An 18,531-nucleotide genomic window follows, 5' to 3' on the forward strand; every position below is an offset into this window, starting at 1 on the left:
AAACATAATTTGGAACATGATATTAAATGGTGATATGTACTGCCAAGAGTCTAAACAAATGTGTAATGCAGGATTGTAATAGTTATGGAAGATCTTTGTACCAAAAGTGCAGAACAGTCTGGCATAGATATATCTGGATCATTCTAGCTGCTTCTTAATTAGCTCTTTTTTTAAAAAATGTAAGTACAAAGAAGTACATTGTATCTGTTCATTATCTTCTAAAATGTTGTAAAATAATTACATGCAGAGTAGTATCTGGGGACCATTGGCAAGATCCTAAACAGAAGAGAGAAAAGTTAATATTAATTTCACATCTAAATCTAGGCCATGATTCAGCAAAACACTCATGCACATACTAAAATGTGCTGCTGATTTGGGACTCTAGTGGCTTTCTTCAGAGGACCGGGGCTGATTAATGATAATAACGATACAAGTATATTGCTGCTTTCATCCAAAAATTGCAACGTGATTCTCATACTTTACAGATGATGGCCCTGATCTGCAATGGGCAGGGTGTTTGCTCTCATGGATCCAACTGCCAGTTAAGCACCTATTTATTGTTCATGTACGGCAATGCCTTTGCTTCACCTTTGCTGAAAACCTCACCCATTCCTCTAGCTCTTCTTGCTTTGACTATTATACTTCCCTTTTGTATGGTGGCCTAAAGTTCCTGCTACCCAATTTGTGCACAATAACACTGCCTGCTTTCTCATATGGACAAAGAAAATGTATCATCCCTTATCTGAAAACAATTCTACTTCCCATTTATTTCTGGATCCATGGATTTACTCCAGCCTAATGCTACCTTTCTGCTGATATCTCTGGGTCTCCTGTATCTAACAAATTCTTCCTCCTCTGGCTCTTCCCAGGGAAAGGAAAAGAGGTTCAGTTGATATTTGGTTTCAGGGGTGGGTGATACATTTTGCTTTATCTGTATCTGTTTATTCATTCCTATTTCTGAGTCAAGAATTTTATTTGCTTATTTATTTGCATTTACTATTTTCTGCATCCCTCCAAAAATGTGCTACAAAACTTGCTAGCACATCCATTTTTCATGCCCTTAGCCTAAATATGAGCAGCTGGTCAAATAAAAATGCCAAACAGCAAACCACCAAACAGTACCCTTTGTTTTGCAGATGTATTTTTGGAGGCCCACTGAAAACCTGGCCTGAAATTATATTTTGGCGATTAAACACTGGCCCTATAGAACTCAATGGGAACACTCCCATCAATGTCAATGGGACAGGATTTCACTGCTGTTTTGAGACACATTATACCTTATCAGCTGGTTCAACTAATATATTGGGCTGTGAAGTCTTCATTTCATGGTGTTTTTTGCTGTTTGTTTCCACAGATAGATGTGTTCTATCCTTTAACATGTTTGCTTGAGCTGATCCATTAGCAGACTGCGTCCTGTTTAAAACAAACAAACGTGTTATTATCAAACTGCCACAATTCAGCATGAAATCAAAATATATGTCCTAAACCGATAAATAGTTATTGGGAACTATTTTTTTCATAACTATGAGATCAAACCTCAAGTCTTACTCAAACCTGTGAGGGCAAAGAAATATATAACAACTTCCAAACTTCAGAATAAAAGACATTTTAAAAAGGAGAAGAAGTGGACTTTTTATTTTTATTTTAAGATGCTGATGATTCAGTAAAGCACTTAAGCATGTGCTTATATTTTGGCACATTTAAGTGCTTATTGCATGAATAGGGATGTCTCTCTGAATCAGCATTTAACTAATTAGCTGGTGGGGGAGGAGGGAATCACAAAAGGTAATTGAGGTGCAGGGGGTGCAAACTGTTGACAATTTTATTACAGTTCTAAAGCACAGATAATAAAATGTCCAAAAAAACTTTGGGATGGCCAAAACCTTCAAAGTCTGTCAGATCAAATGTAGTAGTGGTGGCAGTAGATGGAATATAAATTTTTGCTCTTACTTTTATTGTGAATGTGAAGATGTCATGACATTTTTAGACTTTGAATAAGGGGTTAATAACTTGAAAAAGCTTGAGCAACATGCTATATATAGACTGCCACACATGCTTCTCTGGCAGATAGGTATCATTATTCACATCCAGCTTCCCTCCTACTCCCAGTTTGGTTCTGTTTTGCAAAGGCAGGATTTAACCCACACCTGAGTTCCCCCTGCTTTTTTTTGGGGTGGAAAACATATTTTGCTTTTCTCCTAAATTCTAATCTATTGGAATACATAAATGGATGCAACAGTACTGAACAAAACTGAGATTTGCACTTGAAGCAGGAAATAGTATTTCACACTTCAATAACTGAACTTTGTCTCCAAATGTTATCCATTAAGCCCCCAGTCCCGCACGCTGACCTGCATAGGAGGATTCCTGCCCTTGTGTGGTGCCTCACTGAATTCAACAGGCTTCTGCAAAGCTGCAGGGACCACCTGTACAGCTCAGCTTGCAGGACTAGGCCCTAACTCTTCAAGGGGCAACTCTCCATAATAATTTCTCCTCCAACATTTATTAACTATGGCAGAGAAAACATTGAAAAAACACCTTTGAGCAATTTCATCCATCTTTTCCGTTTCCTGTCACTAGACAACCATCAGCAAACACAGGCGCAGCATCTGACGATGTCTCACAGATGAGCCACATTTCAAAGTCATGTGTTATGTCACCAAAGGCAGGGCCGTGACAGCTAGATAGCCTTATTCATTACAAAAGAGTGCTGGTGTTCGAATTAGTGACTTTAAATGAAAGCATCTGACACCCCTTCTCAGCCTCCTAAGTAATCGACTTCTTCCAAGTAAATAATTGTAAACATGTGTTGGTTAAAGGCATCTGCAGCTACAGAGAAGTTACGAAAAAGATGTTGGTAAGAGCACTCAGCTGCAATAAACTTGCATTTGGAGCTGGGATTTAGCACAATGCTATTGGAGGCTGCTGATGAAGCATTGCTAATTCATCACCTGTACAATCTTCCGGCTGCATTTTGGCTGCCAAGCATGCTGCGAATGTAAGTGGGTCAAACATAAATTAGCACAGTGCAAGTGGTACATTGTTCCTTTCCTCTGAATCATCCAAATGGAGATATGCTTTATATGATCCACAGGGCAGTCAAAAGATTTAATCCCGTGAAGTGTCCGCTTATCCTCATTGCCCATTATCACTTTTTATCCATAAAGAATGGACTAAACCGTGAAAGTCTAACATAAAGATCAAGCATCAGAGGGGTAGCCATGTTAGTCTGGATCTGTAAAAGCGGCAACTTGTAGACTAACAGAGGTATTGGAGCATGAGCTTTCGGATGGCGTCCTACGAAGTGGGTATTCACCCACGAAAACTCATGCTCCAATACGTCTGTTAACATAAAGATGTCTCTTCTCCTCTGAGGGCCTGATCCAGGGTCAATGGGTATTGGATCAGAATCCCCTTTCGTAAGCGTAACTCCAAGTGATTTTAATAAGAGTTACACTAATCAACAGGGAAAACAGATCCCATAGAGACTTATCGTCTCTTCTCTGGTAGGGAAGACATGAAGACATTACTGGTCATTCATGCAATGGATTCCCCCCAGACGGGATGAAATTGTTTCTTTCGGACATTTACACTGTTGTGGTCCCTGCCTTTAATTTGCCTGAAGACGAATAAGTTAATTTGCTTCCAAAATGCCACTTAACCTTTTGAGCACTGATATTTCCCTGGAGCTCTTCCGCTCAACCCCTTTCTTTATAATGGAAAGAGAGCAGTGCAAACGAAATGGGAGAGAAGGTGGTCAAGCTTGCGCAGCCCGAGTACACAGTGTGTGCTTGGGGAAGGTCTGCGGGGAACGAATGGAATGAATTCGTTTCCTACGGGTTATGGAGCAACAGCAGCACTTGTTCTTTTTTGCAGCGGCTACCGCAGCCTCTGGGCTATGCCAGCCCAGACAGCTGCTGTGTTCTCCTAGCTTTGGGGAAGTGGGCCAGTGAATCCAGTTAGTTGCAGACCCCCTGGCCCTGCCCCTACCTTCTGTGTTATAGATCTCTACTGAGCATAGTCTTTACACTATTTATCGTGAAATATTCGTTATCTATCTGTACATAGCCAATGCTTTGCTTTCTTTAAAATAAAACCACGCCGAACCTGTGCACAATTTAATTCAAACTCCTTTCCTGTTGTATTTGCAGTAAAACTGAACATTTTTACGTTTCTTGTTGACTGGATGGTACATGAAAAATTGCCTTTTCCAGAGGAGAAATGTGGAGAGGGTGTATCTTCTTCCCCATGTAGCACTGCAGTATTCAGTGTCAGCAAACAGTGGGCCAAATCCTCAGCTGCTATGACCCGGCATATCTTCGCTGACTTCTGCAGAGCTACCCTCATTTAAACCGGCTAAAGATTTGTCCTAGGGTGAGTGAATATGGTGTATGTAGCAATGATTTAACTAGAGCTGGATGGAAATTTTCCTTCAAAATGTTTTCTATGAAAAATATAGTTTCCACAAAAATCAAAAGTTTATGCACAAAAATTTCATCTTTAAGTTGGGAAGACTTAAACAAAATATGTAGTTTTGGGCTGGGTCATCCCAAATTGAAACATTTTGATTTGGCAAACTGAGTCAAAACATTTTGTTTCCTGTCATTTTGCGATTAATCTGTGTCCACCTGAGCTGTCATGATGTCACATAGAAGATGACCATATTCTTCTCCCCAGCTAGCTACATCTCCCATGATGCATCACAGGTTCCCCTATGCTTGAACCTCCATGAGACATCACAGCCCGTGACTGCAATGCATCACATGAACTATAGTCTGGCTGGGAGCCCAACCCATAGAACAGAATGGGCACATGAGGAACCCAAACTACAACTCCTGTAAGGCAGTGTGGCAGGTCGGCAGATCCATTTCAATATCAAACTGCGTCAAAACAAAATATTTAAATTCTGCTCAACAATCCGAAATTAAATGCTTCAATTCATGAATATCAAAGCATTTCATTTCAATTGAAAATATCATAAGAAAATATTTTAGGATTTCTAAATTAATTGCAAATTCTTCTCAACTTTCTGATCTGTGAAAAATATTGATTTTTTTCTTCTGATTCAGAAAGAATTTTTTTTCAAAATATTGGAAATTCAATTTTTTGATCAGCTCCTGATTTAACACTATCAAAGCATATAACCTTGTGGTTAATTTAATAATATTTTATTTTCTCTTTTTCCATTATGTTTGATTTAAAAAGATGTTTTTCATAACAGCATCTAATGCCTATGTTACTACTTTTATAGGGGAAAAAGGTAACCCCCCTCCACCGTAAAATGGAGAAGGGTAAAATTTAGGTACGGAGGAGCTAGCACTGAGATCATCAAAGGCAATAAGGCACCTAACTTCTTTTGAAATCAATGTTAGGTGCCTAAATACCTTTGAGTATCTGGACCTGGGTGCCTAAATCACTTTTGGACTTAGGCTCCTAAAACACTTATGTACTTTTGAAAATAAACTAAAATTAAGTGCTTCAATCATAATGATCAAGTATCAGTATAGTTACTCTATTTGTATAAGCACAGACAGTTCAAAGAGACTTTATACATTTCTGTTTTGTATGAAAGTTAAAGTAGGAGATCAAACTTTATTCACTACTAGCTATCCATGAACGATACAAGCCAATTTTCAGTCCAGTACTTTGGTGTGCTAAAATCATTCAGCCAATACATGAGAAAGATGCTTTAGACAACATCTGCAGGAGAATGAGGTCAAAAAGGTGAAACAAGCACAAACACTGTTGATTCAGAACTAGGGGAAAAGAGTAATCTGGTCCTCTAGATAGTCTTAACTTATTGAACCAGCTGTCTTCCTGATATGGGAATTAGCCATGTGACAATGACCTTGGCTTGGCCTCATTACAGAGGATAATCTTATAAAGCATCACCACTATCCCTTTACAATTCTTGATCCACAAAGTTAATAGCCATTACTTACAATGTATAGTCCCAAGCAGACATGTACACTTGGCAGTGAATTTTGGGATTTAAGCACATCTCTGAATTGGGGATGGTGTGGAGCCGCACCGCCCTAGAGAATAATCAGGGAGGGTGCTGATAATATGTTCCTGTGAAACTCCACTGTAGCTCAGCTCCCCGAAAATACCCTATCCTCCGGCCTTTATAAACAGAGATCTAACTCATATGAAATTCAAGCAAGTGTAAACATGTTTTAAGTGACTTACCAAAGCCATACAGCACCTGATTTGTCATGGGGATCTATCAGAGGGAACAAGAACAACAGGATGTCCCAAGCTTTGCTATAAAGACACGTGCAAGTGAGATATGAAGGAATTTGGAATTGATCCTGAACAATGGCAAATCTTGGCAAGTGATCATAACAAGTGGCGCCATCATCTCCATCAGGTTATCAAAGTCCATGACAGAAGCTGGCTCCTACAGCTTGGCAAGAAAAGAGCCCATAGGAAGCAAGCAGCTCCCAACCAAGATACATACATTTGCCATAACTGCCAAAGATCATGCAAATAAGAACAAAAGAATGGCCATACTGGGTCAGACCAAAGGACCATCTAGCCCAGGTCTCCTGTCTTCCGACAGTGGCCAATGCCAGGTGCCCCAGAGGGAATGAACAGAACAGGTAATCATCAAGTGATCCATGCCCTGTTGCCCATTCCCAGCTTCTGACAAACAGAGGCTAGAGACACCATCCCTGTCCATGCTGGCTAATAGCCACTGATAGACCTATCCTCCATGAACTTATCTAGTTCTTTTTTTAACCCTGTTATAGTTTTGGCTTTAACAACATCCTCTGGCAAGGAGTTCCATAGGTTGATTGTGCGTTGTGTGACAAAATACTTCCTTTTGTTTGTTTTAAATCTTGGATTGGACTATTCAGTCACTTGAGACATTGCAAACCATCTACATCATAGTCTGCAATTCCCACTGTCTCTCACAGACAAAAGGATGCCAACAACAGTACCAGAGATTGTAACCCAGGGGTTCTTGGTCTCAGTCCCATGATGGGTACAACAATATTCCAGAACAAAGGTAGTTTCCTAGTGTGAAAACTACCTTCCCTAACACAGTAACATTCTCTCTTTCATTTACATTTCACATGTTTGGTAGGGAAAAAATAACCAAAGTCATATTCTTTATCAAAGGCTTTGGGAATAATTTCAAATAATATTTTTTTAAAAGTGCTCCATGCTTCTGAAGTACTTATTGTCTCCCTCCACACCTCATTGCTTTTGGAATTTACTCTATGACTGCATTTCAATGCTGTTAAAAGCAGTTATTTTCTATCAAATACATGAGTGTTCTTTTCTCCTTCTTAGAGCACTTCTGAATCCTGTTTTTTCCAAGGTCTACAAGTCTCTACCCCCCAGAATAAGGACATCTAATTAATCTCTATATTATGATTAATTTAGGCTCTGATCCTTCTCATGACCTATATATGTGCTTAACTTTAAGCACACAAGTATTCTCATGGACTTAATTTAGGTGACTTCTATGGGACCACCATCAAATTCAGATCTAGGCCTGACATAACTCAACTTTTAAGCATTTTTAGATCTCTAGCTTTATTTAGTGGCCCTCGCTAAAAGAGATATTCCTGTATAAAATACTGCAATGTTTGTTCAAAGTAAGGGGCTATATGATATAATCACTAGATCCCCACCTCACATGCTACTAATAACTGCATCCCATCTTTCCTCCATGCACTTCCCTTGCCCACAATATTTTCTTCTATTGACTCTTTATTACTATCAATTAAGCTCTAAACTATACAAGATATAACAAAGAGACAAACCTTGCGCTGAAAACCTTACTGTTCTAAATAACACAAGTGGAGAAGATGAGATGAACTGGGAAGACCAGAGGAAATAACTTGGGAGTAATGTTTTTTAAATGTTCAGTTTGTTCATTACAAATTCTCAAGAACCACTTAACTGTTTCTCAGTGATAATTTGAAAGATGTTAAACGTATTTTTCTGGCTAAATACCAACATGGGTGATTAAATTCTCCTGTCTAATTCCCGCCTCCCATAGTTTCAATTGTATAAGTATTTTTTTTCTTTTTTTTACTTCCCTTCCAAAAATATCCCTTGTGTAGATATGCTAGTTTAGAATGGTTGCTGTAATTATATTTACACCCCAGAGAGTAAAGGGGCCTTGGTGTGAATGAGAATCAGGCTCACTGTCTCTACAGGCTTGTCTATACCGCTCAGGAATGTGCACCAAAGGGGTGTAATTTCTAAAGTACACCAATGTGTTGCACATTAACTGGCCCATTGAGACCCTGCTGCTGTGAACTGAAAATTTCCTCTTGCTATGTAGTAATAGGGAACTTTTAGTTCATGCCAGCAGGGTTTAAACGTGTCAATTAGTGTGTAACATGTTGGTGCCCTTTAGAAATCATACCCTGCTAGCGCTCATTGCTCTGCCATATAGACAAGCCTGAAGGGTTACTTTGTAAACATATAATTATTATTTCTTTTATTACATAAATTACCAGCCAGCGTCTATTGTGTTTTGCAGTAACGAAGATGATTTAGTAATAACTGATCTTAAATAAAACTCCCCACCTGTCCTAGCTGTATCCAGGGATTAATTTCAGAGGCAAACAGTTTCAGGGGAGGTTTCTTCTAGGGCTTGTATGGCATTACAGTCTGTTATTGTAACAGGGAGAGAGAATGTTTAACATGAAAAGAGTGGAAGATTCTGAGAAATAGCCACAACAAATACATTTGTTCTGGAAAAAGGAGAAAATAGGAAAACTGCTCTAGCATATTGTACATGGCTTATATTGTAAAAAAGCTTATCTTTGAAAAAAAGATTATTTCTGTTATACAGTAAGTTCAATGTCTGCAAGGTAAAATTGCAAAGTGGCCTTTCCAGCGTATTTTCTAATTTGATAGTTCATGGCTCAGTGATCTTTACTCATTCATGATGATCTGTTGCTTTTCCTTTTATTTTACTCCTTCTTTTTCCATTTGGGTTTCCCCACTGATCACATATACAGAACACCTTCTGTTTATACAGCACATTTTATCCCAATAGATTTTAAAGAGGCTGCATGTGCATATTGCTGAAATGCAGCCAACTTGAGGATGGAAATAAAGCAACCAATCTGCATCTCAGTTTTACACAGCAGGATTCGTAGGAGGGGAACTGACTAACAATTAACTGATCTCAAAAATAGAATATAGATAAGCAAGTTGTAATTGTAGTACCCCCAAACCTGAATTTTTTTCCCAGGGGATTGCCTTAGCACTCATTTTCTTGTGAAAATAACTATAGGACGGGGTTCTCAAACTAGGGGTCGGGACTCCTCAGGGGGTCATGAGGTTATTACTTGGGGGTGGGGGTTGGAGCTGTCAGCCTCCATCCCAAACTCCGCTTTGCCTCCAGCATTTATAATGTTATTAAATATATTTAAAAGTGTTTTTAATTTATAAGGGGGGTCGCACTCAGAGGCTTGCTATGTGAAAGGGGTCACCAGTACAAAAGTTTGAGAAACACTGCTCTAGAGGCTGAGAAATGACAGAGGAAGGAGAATCTTGGCCAGCAGTTGTGCTCTCTCCAAACAACCACCTATCATAAATGTAGAAAAACCTGTAGAGCACGAATTGGACTCCTCAGCCATCTTAACTCACATCAGTGAGAGCCTGTTCCCCTTGGCAGACATCAGCCTCATATTGAGGGATGGCCGATTATACTGGGGGTGCTGAAAGCCGTTGAACAAAATTGTTAACGCTGTATATGAGGAAAACCACTTCAAGTCAGGGGGTGCTGCTGTACCCCGCAGTACCCCTAGTTCCAGCACCCCTGCCATAAGCTCTATTATGACCACAAGTGGCCAGAGCCTTGGTCTCATGTCATCCATATCCCCTCACATCCCATGGTGAATGTAGCTAAGATTCTGTTTTCTATGTACTGTGCCTTTAATTGTAAGAAGTATGTCTGCTGGAGAAAGGATTAGGAAACTTTCAGAATGGACAATCTTACAGAGTGAAGGTTACACTTTCTCTTATGGAGCTTGTGTATTCATTCCATCTTCTGTTGTTGTCTTTGTTAATCTAAAACAAAAGTAACCATTTGGGTTAATGGACGACAAAGAAAATTGATTACAGGGTTTTCCATAACAAAAAAGCAAAGAACAAATATAAAATCTCCATGAGAGAGAAAACACAGCATGAGACCTCATTCTGTAAGATTCCCCCATCTTGAATCCCTTCATGTCCCTTACCTCTAATAAACTGATATATGGACTCCTGAATTTTAAAGGCGCAGCATGTGACAGATATTGCCACCACATGCAGTATCTTTAGGGGAATACCGTATTAACCTTATGAATGTTCTGCGTATTGTTTTGTTCTGCTCCATGGGGGAGGGTTACCACAGCTCCTCCAGGAACTAAAAACAGTGGGGGTAATTACTGCCGTACCTGGGACTGCAGACAGTTCCAGATAAGTACCCCTCACTGGGGTAGTTTGCATATTCTGGTTCCTAGCAGTACCAGAAGGCCCAAAGAGACACAGAGAGAGGCCCTTCATTTTGATTCAACAACCTGACATGACCTTTTGTTTGAGGGGGGAGTGGAAGCAAATCCTGCAGAATGGCTGGAAGGACTAGAACCTGCCAGCATTTCCATAAGATTGATTGGAGTGGGAGGGGGGAGGGGCTACTGGTAAAGTGTTTTACGTTTTATATGTTTTCTCTGTATGCTTTTGTCCTTAAATAAATGTACTCTGCCTTGACAGAGCTGTTTGATTACTTATAAACACTGGCATTCACTGGTCATAGCCCTTGAAGAGTAAAAAAAACAGCACAGTGGCTGGACATTAGTCAGACCTGCTGGGATTAACATAGTGAATTGCATGGGAGCTGTAGCCTGAACCTTGGTCAGAAGGGAGACAGGTCCCTCCCTGAAGAGCGGTGACAGAAATAGAGGTATGTCTACATTGCAATTAGACACCTACGGATGGCCTGTGAGATCTGACTCGGGCTCACAGGACTTGGGCTAAGGGGCAGTTTAGTTGCAGTGTAGATGTTCTGGGACTTACCACCTTGCATGGTCCTAGAGCCCGAGCAGCAGCGCGAGCCCGAACCTGAAACTCTACTCCACAATTAACTAGCCCTGCAACCCCAAGCCCCATGATCCCAAATCAGCTGGTATGGACCAGCCGCGGGTTTTTAATTGCAGGATAGACATAGCTCTAGAGGCCTGAGACTTGAGTGAGAATTCTTGGAGCAGACCATGAAGGGGGGTTAAATGTGCAGTTACCCAGAACTGTACCACCGACCATAAAATAAAGAATCACAGCTACATACATCACAGGTCACATGTTCAAAAATGTGTCGGAGTGAACAGTGCTACAACAACACAAATGCTACAGTCTTGGCCCTGTTGAACAAAATGGGAGTTTTGTCATTGTCGTCAATGGGGCAGGATTTCACACTAAAGTGTTAGCGCTCATTCCATGTTAAGTAGCTCTGCTGAATGAGTTCTGCTTTTATTTAAATAATATGGGAGAAGGATATAGTGGGATAGTTCACTCAGAAATGGTCTTAAATGGGTCAAAGCTCACTGTGACTAGAATACCTCTAAAATGTAACCACGAATCTGATCAAATTTTAATTTATCATTGTCATGTATTTCCAGTAGTTTAAACTTAAGTTTAAACTTAAGATTTACATTTGAATTTAGACAAATACAGAAGTAGGTATCAGGACTTAATTCAGGTTATTAGTCAGCGCAGCCTCTGTAGCCTGGCACAGTTTAGCTGGTTTAAAAGATGTCTTAGCACTCAATTCCCCTGTGGCTACAAGCACTTCCACAATTTTTAAGGGGTCAGTAGCTCATACATTTGTATCAATACAGTATTTTGCTGCTGCATTTGCAGCTGATCACAAGCCCTGACAAAAATTATAATCACACAGTTAGCTGGGCTAGAAAAAAACTAAAGACACATTCAGAACTACTCTCACTGAAAAATGCCCCTGAAGCAGCTGAGCAATTTGGATTTTGTCTAAAGACAGTAACACAGGATGGCTAAACGCAGAAAATTCTCATCACAGAAAGGGAAATGGTGAACAAGTTAATAATTCTTATAAGGTAATATTCTGTTTTTGTTGTAAAAAGTTGATTTAATTTAAATACTTCCTAGTTGACAAGGGGTGGTTATCATCTTGGTGAGAAATGTCAAAAACTCCCTAAAGCATCATGGTGCACATACACTTTGAACTGTAACTCTCAGTCTCTCATTTACACAGGCAGCCATGGGATGTTTAATTAGCACAAAGGGTCAGAGCCTTTGTTTTACATCTCGGCCAGTTGAACAGTGCCCTCAGTCTTAGTTTATTTGCCTTGACTAATGTTCTGATGCAGTGAGCGTGGCAGTGTACATTATTCTATGAGCTCCTAGAAAGAGAGAGAAAAATTAATAAAATAATTTGCTTTCAGTCAAGTCAGTAATTAATCTAGATCTTAGACTTTTAGAGAGAGTGCTTTTCTAAACTAAGGAGGGGTAAATTCTGGTAAGAAATAATGATGAAAGTGGTTCTTATCCAATATTGTTCACTTTGTAGGTCAGTTGCAATCCTCAATGCTCCCTTGATGAGGTCCAACAAATACTAATATTTCCAGGGTCTCCAAAATGCTAATGCCCCCCTTTTTCTTGCAGCCTAATTCTGATTCAGCAATCGTTATCAGCAAAGTGATAATATTAGTACTACCCTAATAAAGTATTAATAATTGAGAAACCCTGATTGGGGATCAGGGCCCCATTGTGTTAGGCACGCTGTACACATATAATAAAAAAACCCCAGTCTCTTCCACAAAGACCTTGCAGACTACTCTTATGATGGGACAACAACAGGTGGAGGAAATGGGTGGGGAGGAAGACGACAATAACTGTGATTAAATGCAGCACACTAAGTGCCTCCCCTTCTTCATGCACCCCACGATCAGCAGGATAAAGTTGTTCTGCAAAGCCACAAGGTGTAAAAATCATGTTTTTTGCATTGCATCCGCTAATAGACCGTGAAACAGCAAGCTGGAGAAAAGGCAGATTTGCTGACTTTTCAGAGTGAGTGCGGTGCTTATGATCCGAACTCCTTTACCTTGAATTGCTTGTGCATAAGTTAGCCCAACAGTAGCAATGTCTGAGCTTGTCTGTGTACAATGTGTCTATGGACCTGACATTTATATTTAAATATTCTCTGTCACACCGTGTGTTAATAGGCTTCACAGGAGTCCATTGAAACACAACCTATTTTTCTGCTTCAAGTGCCTGTCTATCCTGTGCCTTTCTCACCTCCACTGTCTATGGGGTCTGTTTTGATACACATATAGGTATGATCCATTGTAAAGAGGCACATGGTGGTAACGTGACAATGCTTTCCTAGAAGATAGGCCTTCTTTACTTCTTCTTGCAGTGATATGTAAGCAGAATATCTTCAGCCGCTATTTATACTCTACTGAAATGGGCCTGCTACCTTGTGAGCGGGCAGAAAGCCATCCTTCTAGCAGATGTGGATATCTCTGCTGCCAGTCAGGACCCCATGCATGGTAAGGGCAACAGTCCAGTCTGGGAATCTTGCTGTTCACTGGGAGCTTCAGTGTTCAACAGTTATGTTGGCACCTCCCCTCCCCACATCCAGTTCAGAACCAAAGTAAGTTTTGAAAAAATATAAACTACTGAAGCCAAAAGTGCTGAGTTTATATCTCCAGTACATTGGGGTGGAAAAATAGTACAGTAAACAGGTCTCAGTTCCCCTTTAGCCTTCCAGTAGAAGCCACACAGATATGTTTAAAGTGGTTTTATTGATGATTTAGCTCCTTGATTCTCATTGGCTTGTGATTAGTATTAAATGTATAAGCATACAAGGCTTGTTTTCGCTTGGAATTTTTCTAAAGAAAAGTCTTAGGGTAGTCATGGTGAAAATGGCATTTGTCATGGAAACACAATAAAAATGTCAAGTGGATTTTATTTTTCCATTGCAATTTTATGATAGTGAACAAATATGAACAAACTTAGTAGTTGCCCTATGTTATAGAAAACATTTGTAAATACAATCTAATGCTCCAATCTTGTTTGAATGTATATCTTTTGTTTTGATTTTATGTTGTGTAAGAAAGAAACCGTCCTACCCCTTAAAGCAGGGGCTCTCAAACTGGGGGTTGGGAGCCCTCAGGGGGTCCTCAGGCGAGTTATTACTTGGGGGGGGTCGGGAGCTGTCAGCCTCCACCCCAAACCCCCCTTTGCCTTCAGCATTTATAATGGTGTTAAATATATAAAAAGTGGTTTTAATTTATAAGGGTGGGGGAGGGTCACACTCAGAGGTGTGCTATGTGAAAGGGGTCACCAGTACAAAAGTTTGAGAACCATTGCCTTAAAGGAATAATAGGTGTCTCAGAGTACACTATACTGGTCCTTTGCATCACCCCAATATTTTTTGCTGATTTGATGCTCTTCCTTAGCCTCCTTTGCAGCCCAGAGTTTAGCTTGCAACTCTCAAGTTTCTCAGTGAAATGAATTCATCTGTTTATTTACAAGCACATCAACCCACCCACTTGAAAAATCCCAAATGTCAAAAGTCATGGATTTTTTTTTTCATCAAAACCTGAAAATAACAATGTCTATGGCTCCCATGACACCTATGGCAAAACTGCTAACTTAAACAAAGATAGCATTTTTGTCATGGGCTTGACAAATGTGTCAAATGTCATGCTTCTTGTCATCCCCAGTCAGCTGGGTTTCCTACCGCTACAGGGTGCGATGTTGAGACTGCTGGCCAACTGGAGAGCCTGCTGTGATTAGTCAGTGCTTTCAGCATCATACCTATTGCAGTGCAGTAAGGAAACTTCATTCTATTTCTTCCCTTTGATTTATAGCAGTATTTAAAGAAATGTCTTATATAGGCTCTGTGCCTTTGACTCAGAAAGTTAACAAGATTACAGAAAATGCAGCAGTCTGTTCTTGCCCTAAAGCTCAGATTAAAAATGAAAGCCAATTAAAGCCATGAGTGGCCACTGATAGTTTTTTCATATTGAATGGCTTTCACAGGGTCCTAGGCCTGAGCTCCACAATGTGAGCAAAATTTACTGTGACAAATACAAGTCTCTAGCAATGGTGTACCATTCAATACTTTCAAAGAATGCACAATAAACACACAGTAGGATGCAAGTGAGTGTGCAAAAAAAAGTACTGCTTTCATGAAGGCAACTGAAAAAAGGGATTTTGGCAGGATAATCTGTGTTCCTAACTGAGCTATGTCTAAATGCTAGCATTTAAATCCACAGTTAAATGTGGGCACAATTTTATGCAAGGAGGACAGTTTTAAAAACCAGGCCTTTAGTATTTCAGTTTCCCATTGGGAAAATGTGGATGATAATGTGTACTTCACAGAGGTTTTAGAAAGAGTAATCAGACAATGTTTGTGACATGCACCACTGAAAACAAGGAGAATTTTACCACTATTTCAGCGGCAGCAGGCTCAGGGCCCTAAAGCTGCATGTTACTACTTTTATTCCTCCGAACTTTGCCATTAGGTTCCAACAGCCTCATACCCCCAGAGAGCAGGATTCTGTAAAGTGAGCTGTAGCTCACGAAAGCTTATGCTCAAATAAATTGGTTAGTCTCTAAGGTGCCACAAGTCCTCCTTTTCTTTTTGTGAATACAGACTAACATGGCTGCTACTCTGAAACCTGTCATTATGCAAGGCACTGAATTTAGCTGTATGGAGTGGAAATCTATCGACTTCATGAAAAAACTCGTACAGATACAGACAGAAATCATCTTCCTTTCCAAATGCAAACAGATGGACATCATACCAAAAGGACTGAAGGTAAAAAATCCATTACAATCTACATACCACACAGACTATGCTGACACTTGTGCCACATGCTCTCAAAGAAACTGCGGAACCACCTGATCAACATCCTCTACAGCAAACAGGGAAAGATTAAGAATGAGCTCTCAAAACTGGATACTCTCATAAAAACCCAACCTTCCACACAAACTTCCTTGTGGCTGGACTTTAGGAATGCAGCTGATGAAGTGAGCTGTAGCTCACGAAAGCTTATGCCCAAATAAATTTGTTAGTCTCTAAGGTGCCACAAGTACTCCTTTTCTTTTTGTGAATTCTGTTTAGGAACCCAGGATCTTAAAAGGTCATCTACAGACCAAACTCTTAAACCAGACTCTTAAACCTTAGTCAGTACCTTCACAGGCAGAAGTGAAAGTGGTTTTCTTTTAAAAAGTACTTCACTTGCAAATACACCCTTTATTTCCCCCCATCTTTCAGAGCATTTTTATCTCTAGTGAAATAGTATTTCAACTGAAGTAAATTAGTTAGCTGAAAAATCTTAGGTATCACTGAAATTCCATCTGATGTTCTTTGCGGCACCCAAAGTTGGGATAATGCCTATTCACATTTTCATTACAAAAATATAATAAAGAGACTAGAATATCTAGTGGTTACATTAGACAGAATTACACACTACAGAGGATCACAAATAGAGAACTTCCTGTCCCCTGTTGGCTATATAGAAAGAAAAAAGACTGAAGTAAGGAAAGTTTCAAGAAGGAAGAAAAATATGACGGCTTTTCTCGATAAAATAGGTGAAAAAAAAAAGTAAAACTTACCACCGGCAAATTACTATCCAGCTTAATACTGCCAAACCACTGACCATAGTAACTCCTAAAATGATAGAGACTAAAGAGCCTTTAGGAATCCTTCCAGAATCTGAAACATGAAAAAACAACAAAAAACGTTTCATTTGCACCAGAAAAAACAGCAAATTGGTCCCTTCGGGCCTTAAATCCATACGTAATAATGGTTAGCCAGCAGGTGTGATGTGACTGCTGTATATCATGCAGATCATAACTGTTTCATTGTTCCTTTGTGATTCCTCCCCTCCTGTCTGTTGTTTCCACCTGTCGTCTCTCATCTTCTACTTAGACTGTAAATTCTTTGGGGCCAGGGAACAAGTTACGTGTTTCTTGCCTGCATAATGATGCTAGAGCTTCTGCAATACAAATAAATAATAATACTGTAATACTAAAATGCATAGATTATCCAGTCTATCAAGAAATCAGGCTTATATAGCAAATAGAGTGCCAGATTCTTCACCTTACCCTTACGCAGGCGCACAGTTGGAAGGAAAGGCATAAGGAGCCTTCTATCATTTCTTGCATAGCCTACATCTAGGTAAGTCACAGTGGTAATCCCTGCATTCAGTGGAACACAAGGACTATTCCCTCCCTATTCAAAGCGCCACAAAGCAGACAGAGAGAAGGTGGAGAACCAGATGAGTCAAATCCTGAAATCCTTGGTCAGATTTTACTTAGTGCTCTATTAGGTAAAACTCCCACTGAGAAAGGAATTCAACACCCTTGCAGTGTCAAAATCATTACCATCGAGGGCTGTTCATTAGCCTGACATACGTTGTCAGAGAGACAAGGTGAGGTAATACCTGTTATTGAGCCAGCTTCTGTTGGTGGGAGAGACAAACCTCCATGCCACACAGAGACCTGAAGAAAATCTCTGTGTGACTCGACAGCTTGTCTCTCTCACAAACGGACGTTGGCTCAGTAAAATATATTACCTCACCCACCTTGTCTATCTGCTATCCTGGGGCCAACATGGATAGAAGTACACTGCATACATTGGCAGACTCAGTTCAGATTCTATATACTTAAAAGACACCATTACTGCTGACCGTCTCAGAAATTTCAGTTAGAGCTGGTTGAAATTTTTCAGTGAAGTATTTTTCCATTGCCAAATGCTGGTTCTTTGAAACCAAAATATGAGTGAATGAGACTCACCCCAGAATAGCCAGTCGCCTGGTGATCAGGGTACTTCTCTTGCATATGGAAGACCAGGGTTCAAGTCCTAGCATGGCCTGATTTGGAGCAGGGACTTGAACCTGAGTTTCCCAATTCCCGGAGGAGTGCCCTAACCACCAGGTGACTGGCTATTCTGGGGTGAGTGTCTCACTCTCCTGTGTTTTTTCACAAAGAATTTCAAAAAGTCTCATTTCATTCAGCATTGGAATGGAAATAATTTTTGAAACTCAAAATTTTTTGTGAAACAGAATTGACATTTTCTGGCCAGTCCTGATTTCAATGGCTGAGAAGCTCTAGAAGTGATCCATTCAGAACACACTTGAGACTTATCAGTTTTGAGTATTATTTAGAAGCCTGGCCTCCCAGTGTCCATGCTCTCTCTGCACTAAAGATTTAGTCAATTGGATTATTAATTTAGTATGCATGATTGACAGGGCCAGAAGGGTGGGACTATCCCTGCCCCCAGGCCCTCTCTTGCACATTCCTCATCCTTGTGGGGGTCTATACACCTCGTCACATAGCCCCTTAACCTTCTCTTTGTTAAGCTAAATAGCTTTAGCTCCTTGAGTTTAACACTATAAAGCAAGTGTTCTAATCCTTTAATCATTCTCGTGACTTTTCTCTGAACCCTCTCCAATTTATCAACATCCTTCTTAAATTGTGGGCACCAGAACTAGACACAGTAGTCCAGCAACAGTCACACCCATGCCA

General features: G+C 40.1%; 1 protein-coding gene across 1 annotated transcript in view; it reads right to left on the reverse strand.

Moving 5' to 3' along the window:
• Positions 1 to 206: 206 nt before the first annotated feature.
• TPO (thyroid peroxidase) overlaps positions 207 to 18,531 on the reverse strand; it is a 78,856-nt gene continuing 60,531 nt past the window's right edge. The window contains exons 14-16 of the mRNA XM_074947228.1: positions 16,618 to 16,717; positions 1,278 to 1,413; positions 207 to 276 (exon numbers count right to left, since the gene is read on the reverse strand). Of these exons, the coding sequence (XP_074803329.1) occupies positions 238 to 276; positions 1,278 to 1,413; positions 16,618 to 16,717 (275 nt within the window). The 3' untranslated portion in view covers positions 207 to 237. The remainder of the gene's footprint in view (positions 277 to 1,277; positions 1,414 to 16,617; positions 16,718 to 18,531) is intronic.

This window comes from Natator depressus, chromosome 3, assembly GCF_965152275.1.
Source record: "Natator depressus isolate rNatDep1 chromosome 3, rNatDep2.hap1, whole genome shotgun sequence".
NCBI classification, from domain to species: Eukaryota; Metazoa; Chordata; order Testudines; family Cheloniidae; genus Natator; species Natator depressus.